Source organism: Monopterus albus, unplaced genomic scaffold (genome assembly GCF_001952655.1).
Source record: "Monopterus albus unplaced genomic scaffold, M_albus_1.0 scaffold199.1, whole genome shotgun sequence".
NCBI classification, from domain to species: domain Eukaryota; kingdom Metazoa; phylum Chordata; class Actinopteri; order Synbranchiformes; family Synbranchidae; genus Monopterus; species Monopterus albus.
Window position 1 is genome coordinate 1 of NW_018128079.1, and position 11,660 is coordinate 11,660.

Below are 11,660 nucleotides of genomic sequence, written 5' to 3' on the forward strand. Positions count from 1 at the left end.
TCAAAGACAGGAGAGCCAGATGAGCCATAATAAAAACAAGAGTTGTAAACTAGAACCCCTTTGTTAGAGTCAACACATTCTGACACGTTCCCAAAGAACCGATCAGTAATCCACTGAGCCTTGTGGTCATAATCAGATCCAACAATCAGGCATGGATCAATTTTTTTCACACCACAATTGGGATGTCCAATAATGCAAATTCCACAACTTTTGGGAAGGAATTCAAAGTGGCTCAACAGAGGTTCAGGCAATGTCTGATCAGCTCGGAGTCTTAACAAAGCCCAGTCGTACATCTGGCGTGATGGATCAAGACCATATTCACAACCAGCAACCTCTTCCACCTCCATTTCTTGCCCCATCTCACCTAGACTTTCAAAAGAGAAATGGACAGTGACCCTGTCAGTAAGCGGTGTTCTATTCTCAATGCCCTTAACTACATGGGCATTTGTGAGGACAAAGTTGCCAAACAGGAGAAAGCCACTTCCTGCTGGGCTCCCATTGATGCTCACAAGGCAAACAGAATTACTAAGATCCATCAGTTTCTTCATTGTTTTCACTTCCCTGCATGTCTCAGCATTCTTTCCATAATCCACACGCAAGAGGTTCTGGACATGAGACAGCTTAGGAACTTTAGAGTTCTTCTCTTTCACAGAATTTTTAAACAATGAAGACAAGTCATTCCTCATCTCTTCTGAATTAGGCATTTAATTTAATTTTATTCTTTGTGCCTTATTTCCTTGCTTTGGTTTCTTTCTTGGTGGGCTGTCATTCACTGATTCAGTTGTGGTGGACTGCTGTGTAGGAGCATGGTTTTCATCAGAATCAGATCTCTGAGAATTGTTTTCCATTGTAGCATCATCAAGACTGCCAGGCTGACTTTCTGGTGGTCTACACTTATCAAGCAGTATGATCTTGTAGGTTTTACCATCAAGATCATCAACAGGATTAGACATTTCTGTGTAAACTTCAGTGACCTTTTCAGAGAGCCCACAGTTCTTTTTGAAAACGGGACTCAGAATACGACCATCCCATCTTAGAGCCTGCTTCACTGTTTCCCCTTTATATGCATAAACAGTCATTTCCTGACTGACACGTTTTACTGCTGGATTTTTCAGAATTCTCACTACATTTTTACCTCCTATTGTCTGCACATGAAACGTCACAAGCTCACTAGGTTGCACCCTTCTGCGGGGACGAGGACGAACAGAGCCACTACCTGATTGTTTTAGCTTCTCTACAGCTTTGACATACTTAATAGTCACACGCCCATTTTTAATTAAGCTGCATGGAAAGTCTGAACTGATAGCTTTCCCATCCAATAGAACAACAAGCTCTTTGCCCTCTTTTTTTCCTGCAAGTGCTGCAAACTGTGCACTTCTCTTCAGCGAGTCTTCAACAGTTCCTGCTTTGTTGCAGGTAAGTTTTGTGGGCATCTTGCCATTCCGGTACCACTTAAAACTATGGGTCGGATGCTTCTCCTCCTCCTCCTAGGAACAAAAAAATTTAAGTCTCACTTCATTTAAATGCAGTAAATACAATTTCCATTCCAATAAAGTGATACTACATTTACACCTTGTTATATTACAAGAACCTGGCTGAAGTGGAATGAAAATGTACTAACACATACTAAATATTTATTATCAGAAACAATTGTGACCCAATTACAAGAAAAATACATTTGTGTATTTCACTATAGATTCCATTTGCAGATATAAAATAAAACATGACAAACCTTTGCAAAAGGTTGTAAATTAGGAGGTTGACTGGTTTCCCCATTTTGATGGTCTGTTTTTTCCTTGAGACAAGACAGCAATAATATTTACATCAATGTTTTAAGCACTACTTAAGACTTGACTTATTAATAGCTCCCGGCCCCATATAAATTAGTAATCTCACAAAATGTTGACAGCTTAAACTGACAAGCCCTCAGCTGTGCACATGTGGCAGTTTAGGAGTTGAGCGCTGTTCACACTGGAGCCTGGTACATGGTGCTGACACACAGACAGGAAGCAGCAACACAACAACCATCAGAACAGTATATTTTTCCTTTGTTGTGATTATTCATAAAGTTTTCATGACCTTGAAAGTGGGTGTCACTGAGTGTTAAGGGCTTTTCTAGAATGTAGGAAGTGTCCCTGTTATTTCCTGTCCTGTGTGTATTTTCATCTCCCTTTTGTTTCTTCTGTGGCATCGATGATTTAGCGGGTGATGTCAGAGTATTCTTCCCTCTAGCGTCCATGATTTCCGGCTCATAGAGCATTGAGAGTGCCTGGATTTTAGCATTAGCTTTAGCCATGTTCTCGTTGTTGGACCGACTTACGTTCAGTGTTAGCTAACATCATTTACTATAAATATGAACCGATTTTACTACACTTTACATCTTGTGAGTTGTATGCCTACGTTAACTTTTTCAAGATTTCGCTACTCGGAGTTGTTTACAGCGACTCTGCTCACTTCAGTCCCAATAACTAAAATCATCGATATGGCACCATATCCATATCCATATCTTGAGATTAAACATTTAATGTTACCGCTTTGTTAGTATGACTGCCTGTAAACCCTGACACGTTTGTCAAGTGCAATATCCTCCAAAACGGAAGTTAAAATATTGTTCCCAGAGTACATTAAAAATCAGTATGGATCATGGTTTTATGTTTTGTTTTTTGCTTTCTCTTTACCTGATACAGAATGGTTTGAGGTAATTTTAGCTTTAACAACTTACCAAAAACGCGATATAAGTACAGATCCTCCTGATAGTGACGGGTAAAGTCGAAAGACAGAAACACCGTTTCGGCACGTGTGTCAGTGGCAAAGCTGTATAATTTCCTCACATTAGTTCATATTTTCGCGGTCCACCGCTAGAGACGATGGGAAATGTAACTTGCTGATCTAGAGTCAGCTGATTTAGTTGAACGTTGTCCTTCGGCTCTATTGTCGTTCCACACTCCGGCCCAACAGGTGGCGGTAATGCGCCTTAAGAAGAAGACGTTGACAGTTACACTACCCGAATAACCAAATAAGACTTTGGGCTGATCCTCAGTGATTCTTTTTACTTGTAGATCATCATATGTGCTGCCTTCTTTCACCTGCGCAATATTGCGAAAATCAGGAGCATCCTGTCTCAAAGTGATGCTGAAAAACTGGTCCATGCATTTGTCACTTCCAGGCTGGACTACTGTAACTCTTTACTATCAGGATGTCCCAATAATTCCCTAAAAAGCCTCCAGTTAATCCAAAATGCTGCAGCCAGAGTACTGACAGGAACTAGCAAGAGAGATCATATCTCTCCCATATTAGCTTCTCTCCACTGGCTCCCTGTAAAATCCAGAATAGAATTTAAAATCCTTCTTCTAACAAATGTAACATTTGTAACTAACATCTGCCATTTTCTGACAACACAGCCTCAGTGTTAAGACACCTCTATTCTAAGTATCCAAAGGATTTAAATGATGGGCCTACAACATGGCAAAACACACAAACACAGACTCTTCTACAGTATAGTCCCAGTCACAAGCACTTCCCTTCAGAAAATGTAGGCCTACTTTCTACAAACATGGTTTTGCTGAAAATGTTAGTCATACCCATTTTAAAGGTATATATAAATAAATACCTTCTTATATATGATGCATATCCATACATAGAACATAATAATAATAATAATAAAGCTTTATTTATATAGCACTTTACAACTCCAAAAAAAGCACAGAGTGCTGCACAATAGAACATGTGTAGTTAATAGAAAACATTACTAAAACAATAAAACCTAAATAGAATAAAGCACAAATTTACAACAAAAATTTAGAACATAAATAATATAGACAATCTTTATTGTTGTCACAATTTATTTACACAGTGATATTGTGAAAGTGATTGAAACACTCTTCCTCTATCAAGGTCCAGTCACAAAAGCATTTGCCAGCACATATACACAGGAGCGGGAAAGCTGCTTATATCGGGGTGAAAACAGGTGAAAACAATGAGTGCTGATTAAAGTAAAAAGTCCGAAACCGAGGTGAAACAGAAACAGGAAGCAATGTCAAAATAAAAGCACGAGAACGGAAACAGGTGGGACAGAATCATGACACTTAGCTTGAGTATTTAATTTGTAACTACTTCATATTTCACTCCTTTTTAGAGGCAAATATTGTACTTTTTACGCCTCTACATTTGTTTTATCGTTTTAGTTAGCCTGCTAGTTACTTTTCAGAATCAAAAGAATAAAACCAGACACAATCATGATACTTTTTTTGATCCTTAGATGCATCTATTCCTCTACATTAAAGTGATGTACACACCAATGCCTAGGCCTGATTGTAATGCAGTAATGAACAATGTGACATTCTGCATAAAATCTGGCACTTTCATACTGATGCTAATACTTAAGTAACATTTTGAATGCAAGGCCTATACTTGTAAGAGTATTTTTACACTGTAAACAAATAGGCTGACTTTTCTCATCACTGTGTTCAGCAGTTGAGACTGAATAGTTTTATTGTAGTCAACTGCTACGGCTTCCTGTGGCTATAAGTACGATTATTCCATTACCATTTCCTCAAAGTTTAAAGTTTTACAAAGACATTAAACTGTACTAAAACGGGGATACACGATGTGTATGTTTTTGCACTTTATTACAGTCTGATCCCGACAAAAGCAGCTGTACAGGTAAATTAACCGGAATTGTTTAACAGGTGCGCGCTCCGGTGTTCTGTCAATATTTGCTACCTGGGATTAATCAACTAACAGACGTTGATCCAGGGTAGCAAATCTCGGCAAAACACCGGCAGTCTGCGATCAGTTTCTAAAAGAAGAGAGGCACCGTAGCCGTACGCATGATGTAATGCCCAACGAAAGCCTTTGGGGGCGTCTTTTAAAGGGACACGGCTGCAGAATTTATTTCTGACCGACCCTCGGCCGCAACCTTGCCTCAAAAGGAAAGCGGTGGACTCCCATCGTAGATAAGCATGGCCACTCCAGAGGTAAGGTTCACGTTTAGCTGCACCATAGTGTTGTTTTAGCTGTAACAAAGACAGCGGCCCCACTGGGCTCTCTCTCTAAAAGTTAGTTAAGGGTCTTCTGTGTTGCCATATGTTTCTAAGATTAATTTACGTTAATGTTGCAATGTCCGCACATTTCCCCCCTTTGTCTCATCAGGGAGGTAAACTTTGGGGAGGGCGATTTGTGGGAGAGACTGATCCTGTCATGGAGAAGTTCAATGCGTCCATCTCTTATGATCAGAGGATGTGGGATGCTGACGTTCGAGGCAGCAAGGCTTATGTGAAAGCTTTAGAGAAGGCAAAGCTGGTCACCACGGATGAGATGACTCAGATTTTACATGGGATGGACCAGGTTGTCTCTCTCACACACACACACCCAACTTGCTGCACTCAACTTCTGGAAAATAGACTAATAAATAGATTATTAATGCTCAAGGGGAAATTCTGGATAAAACACAAGCGGATTCCTGACAGCTGGATGATTGTGAACCCATAGATTATATTCTCTTACACTTGTATGCAAAGAAACACACTCCTTCTGTGTTTTGGGTATGTGTGTCACTGTGTACCCTGGGTTAAAGGTAGATGAATGACAGCTGAGCAGGATTCCTTTGTATCCTGCTGGTGAATATGTAACAGGTGTCAGCTGCCAAACCTGTAAACCAGTAACTGTTACACACACATACCTGTACTTCTATCTTTGCAAGGGCACTCACTGATATAATGCATTCCCTAGCTGCTGTCCCTAACCTTAAGTATCAAAACTAAATGCATAACCTAAACCTAATTCTAAGTTTTAACTCAAAAAAGGGTGTTTCAGAATGTGAGGACCAGCCAAAATGTCCTCACTCTGTAGCAAAAATACTTTTTTGGCCCTCACTGTGTAGCAAGTTCAAGAACACACACAAAGTCAGGTGAGTTTTCACATTACTTCTCCATCCTGAGGTTTTTCTGTCTAATTTCAGATTTCTGAAGAGTGGTCTAAAGGTGTTTTCGTGGTCAAACCCGGGGATGAAGACATTCATACAGCCAATGAGCGCAGACTAAAGGTGAGGTGTAGCTTGTTTGTTCTTCATACTCTAACTCTGCAGACACAAGAAAAATTGTATTTCACAGTTTTTGTTGTGCTCCGCTGGACATTTCTCTGTATTACTCATTTAGGAGGCAGACATGAAATTATGCTGCTACTATATGTTTGTTGGTCAGCTACATTAAAGGATTATTCAATTTATTACAACCAAAGTCTTATTTTCATAGTTCTATACATTATATTCAGTGGTTTTGTCTTGTAGTAATTTACCTTGTACTACTAATATAATGTACTGTATTAAAGTCAGACAACACAAGCAGTGTGTGTGTTACCATCTGACTTTTAGTTATGTCGCTGCACTAAAATTCATATTATAATTATAATTACTTTAATAGTGGCTTTACATTGACTGGAAAGTATATTCCAAAGTGGATTATAAATTCTGGCCAGAGGTATTATGTCAGTATCATTATTTTTCTGTCCAAACCTGCCAGATTGAGCTGGCATAACCTTTAAGACTACTGACTGTTGAGCTTTGCAGCTTTTTTTTCATTTCAAGTAAGGTTTAAGGAATAAATCTGGAGATCATGTATATCTTTCTTATGAACAGATCAAAACTAGTAATGAATTAAAAGATAATTTACCAGAAACCTATGGCTATTTTTAGTTTTATCCTACCTGTTTTTTCAGGAGCTGATTGGTGCACCTGCAGGAAAGTTGCACACCGGCAGGAGCAGAAACGACCAGGTGTGTCTTTAGAAGAATGAAACTGCATTATTATTTGGAGTTGTTGACTGTGTATTACTTCAGGATTAGCTGACAAAGTATCATGAGACCATTTTGTGTGTGTTTTGCTTGACAAGGTGGTGACTGACATGCGGCTGTGGCTGCGAGACGCCATCTCAGCCCTCACAGAAAATGCCCTACAACTGATATCTACCATGGTGGAGCGAGCAGCAGTGTAACATAAATACACACTGGCACACACAAATACACAAACCTACTTGTAACTGTCCTGTCTTAAAGTTGCCATGCAGCGTCTTCTGTCACCTCTTTCTGAACCTTAGAGAAATTGATGTCCTGTTTCCTGGTTACACCCACATGCAGAGAGCTCAGCCAATACGGTGGAGCCACTGGATTCTAAGGTGGCCTTTCTAAAGCTAAACCTACAGTGCATGAATCCCGCATTTTATATTAGACGATGTTCAAATCACTCTTGTGTCTCTCTTACCACACTCTTGCTGGCTGCACCACCCCACAGTCATGCTGTTGCTCTGAGCAGGGATGTGGACCGGCTTCAGGAGCTCAAGAAAAGAGTTAATGTTTTACCCCTGGGCAGGTATATGGTGAACATCCACTGTGTGACACTGATTTCTCCACACAGACCTGAGCATTTAATAAGAATGATTCTTGTTGTTTCCAGCGGTGCCATTGCTGGGACACCACTCAGCATCGACAGGGAGCTACTGCGGAAAGGTCAGGCCACGCAGCTAAAACATAACCAGACTGTTACTTTCTGTCTTCTTTATTTATGAAATGTGTGTTTTAAAGGCTATAACTGATATTTTACAATAGCAGGATCAAAATGTGAAAACAGAACTTTCACCTGAATTTGCTGTCGTGCTATGTTGATAATATGTTTATGTTGCCCCCAAGTGGCCAAGTGATCAGTTTTGCAGGTTAAAAACTGAAACCATTTTTTCCTCATCTGGTTCTGTAGAGTTGGCGTTCGATGGCATCAGTCTTAACAGCATGGATGCTACAGGCCAAAGGGACTTTGTTGGTGCGTAAACCATGTGTCAGCCAGCCACCAGTCATACACGGATATCTTCGTCTTTCGGCTGTTCCTGTTAGGGGCCGCCACAGCGAATCATGTTTCCACCTAACTATCGTCAGCATCCTCTACTCTTGCCCCAATTAACTTCATGTCCTCTTTTAGCACATTCATATATCTCCTCTTTGTCCTTCCTCTTGCCTGGCAGCTCCGTCTTGAACATCCTTCTACCAGTATAACCACTATCCCTCCTCTGCACATGTCCAAACCATCTCACTCTGGCAATCATACACAGATATGAACAATGAAAATACAATCAAATTAAATTGCCTTTTCCTTGGTCTTGGAGTTTAATTCTGTCTTCTCACATTTCTTTAGTGGAGATCTTGTTCTGGGCTTCGCTGTGTTTGACCCATCTCAGCAGGATGGCTGAGGATCTGATGCTGTACAGCACAAAGGAGTTTTCCTTTGTCACACTCTCTGATGCCTACAGGTCAGTTTGTCTGTTATTACGTGATCCTAAATTACAGTGAAATCACTGGTTTTAAGTGTGTATTACAGAGATTCATTAATATCTAGTAAATAATCTGGGTAAACTAAATTTAACAACTTTGGTCTTCACATAGAAAAAAATGTATTTTTTGTTCGAATAATATTTCTGTAAACATGACGTTTACAATGCCTTGCGAAAGTATTCGGCCCCCTTGAACTTTGCGACCTTTTGCCACATTTCAGGCTTCAAACATAAAGATATAAAACTGTAATTTTTTGTGAAGAATCAACAACAAGTGGGACACAATCATGAAGTAGAACGAAATTTATTGGATATTTCAAACTTTTTTAACAAATAAAAAAACTGAAAAATTGGGCGTGCAAAATTATTCAGCCCCCTTAAGTTAATACTTTGTAGCGCCACCTTTTGCTGCGATTACAGCTGTAAGTCGCTTGGGGTATGTCTATCAGTTTTGCACATCGAGAGACTGAAATTTTTGCCCATTCCTCCTTGCAAAACAGCTCGAGCTCAGTGAGGTTGGATGGAGAGCGTTTGTGAACAGCAGTTTTCAGTTCTTTCCACAGATTCTTGATTGGATTCAGGTCTGGACTTTGACTTGGCCATTCTAACACCTGGATATGTTTATTTGTGAACCATTCCATTGTAGATTTTGCTTTATGTTTTGGATCATTGTCTTGTTGGAAGACAAATCTCCGTCCCAGTCTCAGGTCTTTTGCAGACTCCATCAGGTTTCCTTCCAGAATGGTCCTGTATTTGGCTCCATCCATCTTCCCATCAATTTTAACCATCTTCCCTGTCCCTGCTGAAGAAAAGCAGGCCCAAACCATGATGCTGCCACCACCATGTTTGACAGTGGGGATGGTGTGTTCAGGGTGATGAGCTGTGTTGCTTTTACGCCAAACATAACGTTTTGCATTGTTGCCAAAAAGTTCGATTTTGGTTTCATCTGACCAGAGCACCTTCTTCCACATGTTTGGTGTGTCTCCCAGGTGGCTTGTGGCAAACTTTAAACGACACTTTTTATGGATATCTTTAAGAAATGGCTTTCTTCTTGCCACTCTTCCATAAAGGCCAGATTTGTGCAGTATACGACTGATTGTTGTCCTATGGACAGAGTCTCCCACCTCAGCTGTAGATCTCTGCAGTTCATCCAGAGTGATCATGGGCCTCTTGGCTGCATCTCTGATCAGTCTTCTCCTTGTGTGAGCTGAAAGTTTAGAGGGACGGCCAGGTCTTGGTAGATTTGCAGTGGTCTGATACTCCTTCCATTTTCCATTTCAATATTATCGCTTGCACAGTGCTCCTTGGGATGTTTAAAGCTTGGGCAATCTTTTTGTATCCAAATCCGGCTTTAAACTTCTCCACAACAGTATCTCGGACCTGCCTGGTGTTCCTTGTTCTTCATGATGCTCTCTGTGCTTTAAACGGACCTCTGAGACTATCACAGTGCAGGTGCATTTATATGGAGACTTGATTCCACACAGGTGGATTCTATTTATCATCATTAGTCATTTAGGTCAACATTGGATCATTCAGAGATCCTCACTGAACTTCTGGAGAGAGTTTGCTGCACTGAAAGTAAAGGGGCTGAATAATTTTGCACGCCCAATTTTTCAGTTTTTTATTTGTTAAAAAAGTTTGAAATATCCAATAAATTTCGTTCCACTTCATGATTGTGTCCCACTTGTTGTTGATTCTTCACAAAAAATTACAGTTTTATATCTTTATGTTTGAAGCCTGAAATGTGGCAAAAGGTCGCAATGTTCAAGGGGGCCGAATACTTTCGCAAGGCACTGTAAGCTCTAGTGTGATTATAAACTTGTACATATTGTCATATTCACAGCAATAATTCAACAACTAAAGCTCCTAAAAGTCTGATGGCTGCTAAAAGCTAAGCTGAAAGATCACATCTTTATACTGAATGATATCAAAGTGAAATGAAAACACAAGTGTCATTACTGTCACTGAGCTTAGCTGGTGTCCCTTCTAGTAATCCTAGTCATTTATTGTGCTGTTGAAATGTGTTTACCTCCAATTCCACCGTTCTTCCTCTGTGTGTGTGTGTAGCACAGGCAGCAGTCTGATGCCCCAGAAGAAGAACGCCGACAGTCTGGAGCTGATCAGGAGTAAAGCAGGCCGTGTCTTTGGCAGAGTAAGACCTTGGGCTGAAGATACACTTTCGTTAAATTATCTGGCAGCTAGTGTTGTGTCTCAGGGTTGCACACATACTACCTTTTGTGGTCAGATCACTTTCAAAATTATTTTAGAAAAAACTAAATATGCTGATATTGCTCTTTAATATGTGTGTGTGAAATTGATGCAAATTTACCTCATTTCCCATTAATCCTGTTGCTGTCTGTTGCAACAGTGTGACTTCTTTGCTCAAACATTTTCCCTGTTACCCATTAGGAGAGGACTGATATGTTAGAAGTGATTTCACCACAGCCTTTTCCATCCTTCACTGTGGATGAACCTTTACACCTTTCAGAAGCACACTCACACTTTGTGTTTTTACCTACTTTGTTTTCTTTAGTAATTTGTGTGACTCCTTTATCTGTATTTCAGTGTGCAGGGTTCCTGATGACGCTGAAAGGCCTGCCCAGCACCTACAACAAAGACCTGCAGGTACTAAACTGTGGTTTTGTCTGCGTTCACCTTATGGGGAAGAATTTCTGTCTTATGTTTTTTGTTCCGCTGCCCATCATCCTTCAGGAAGACAAGGAAGCCATGTTTGACTGCTACGATACTCTTCATGCTGTGCTGCAGGTGACGACGGGAGTTATGTCAACTCTCAAGGTCAGATATTTAAGTCACAGTTAATTATTTAGAAAATAAAATACAGATATTAGATGCAAAAATCCCAAAAGCCATTATCAAAGATTTTTCTCAGGAGTACATTTAAGTGAAAGTGTCAAGTTGCAGTTGCTCATGTGAAGGTGGTTTTAATGTTTATTTACCAGTCTTCTGTGACCTTGTTGCCTAAGTAGAAAATGTCGGTGTGAGGGCTAACACTGATGCATTTCCACTTAAACACTGTGGTTTCTGAGACTGCTTTTTTTAAAGAATTTTTTTTTAAAAGAATGCTGACAACATATTGTTCTAGACCTCTCAGCCTTTCAAAAATCAAGATGACAATTGTTTAGTTCCTGTTGACACTTCTGTGTTTCAGATCAACCAGAATGCGATGGAAGCGGCCCTCAGTCCTGACATGTTGGCTACTGATCTGGCCTACTACCTTGTGAGGAAGGGGGTGAGCAGCTCATACTGTAGAAATAGTAATATCTAAATCACATTTGGCCCGTGAGAGCGTAATAGGTGCAAATATATATTTATATATTAAAATAAGTA

General features: G+C 40.1%; 1 protein-coding gene across 4 annotated transcripts in view; it reads left to right on the forward strand.

Moving 5' to 3' along the window:
- Nucleotides 1-4,514: 4,514 nt before the first annotated feature.
- asl (argininosuccinate lyase) overlaps nucleotides 4,515-11,660 on the forward strand; it is an 11,933-nt gene continuing 4,787 nt past the window's right edge. The window contains exons 1-14 of one of the 4 annotated variants that reach the window (XM_020617993.1): nucleotides 4,515-4,976; nucleotides 5,152-5,346; nucleotides 5,960-6,043; nucleotides 6,715-6,771; nucleotides 6,888-6,985; nucleotides 7,092-7,169; nucleotides 7,286-7,363; nucleotides 7,448-7,500; nucleotides 7,745-7,807; nucleotides 8,177-8,291; nucleotides 10,380-10,464; nucleotides 10,878-10,937; nucleotides 11,025-11,108; nucleotides 11,482-11,562. In XM_020617993.1, coding sequence (XP_020473649.1) covers nucleotides 4,962-4,976; nucleotides 5,152-5,346; nucleotides 5,960-6,043; nucleotides 6,715-6,771; nucleotides 6,888-6,985; nucleotides 7,092-7,169; nucleotides 7,286-7,363; nucleotides 7,448-7,500; nucleotides 7,745-7,807; nucleotides 8,177-8,291; nucleotides 10,380-10,464; nucleotides 10,878-10,937; nucleotides 11,025-11,108; nucleotides 11,482-11,562 — 1,146 coding nt within the window. In that variant the 5' untranslated portion in view covers nucleotides 4,515-4,961. Of the gene's footprint in view, nucleotides 4,977-5,151; nucleotides 5,347-5,959; nucleotides 6,044-6,714; nucleotides 6,772-6,887; nucleotides 6,986-7,091; nucleotides 7,170-7,285; nucleotides 7,501-7,744; nucleotides 7,808-8,176; nucleotides 8,292-10,379; nucleotides 10,465-10,877; nucleotides 11,109-11,481; nucleotides 11,563-11,660 lie in introns of all 4 variants that reach the window. The other 3 variants (XM_020617992.1, XM_020617991.1, XM_020617990.1) reach the window with 3 other exon arrangements.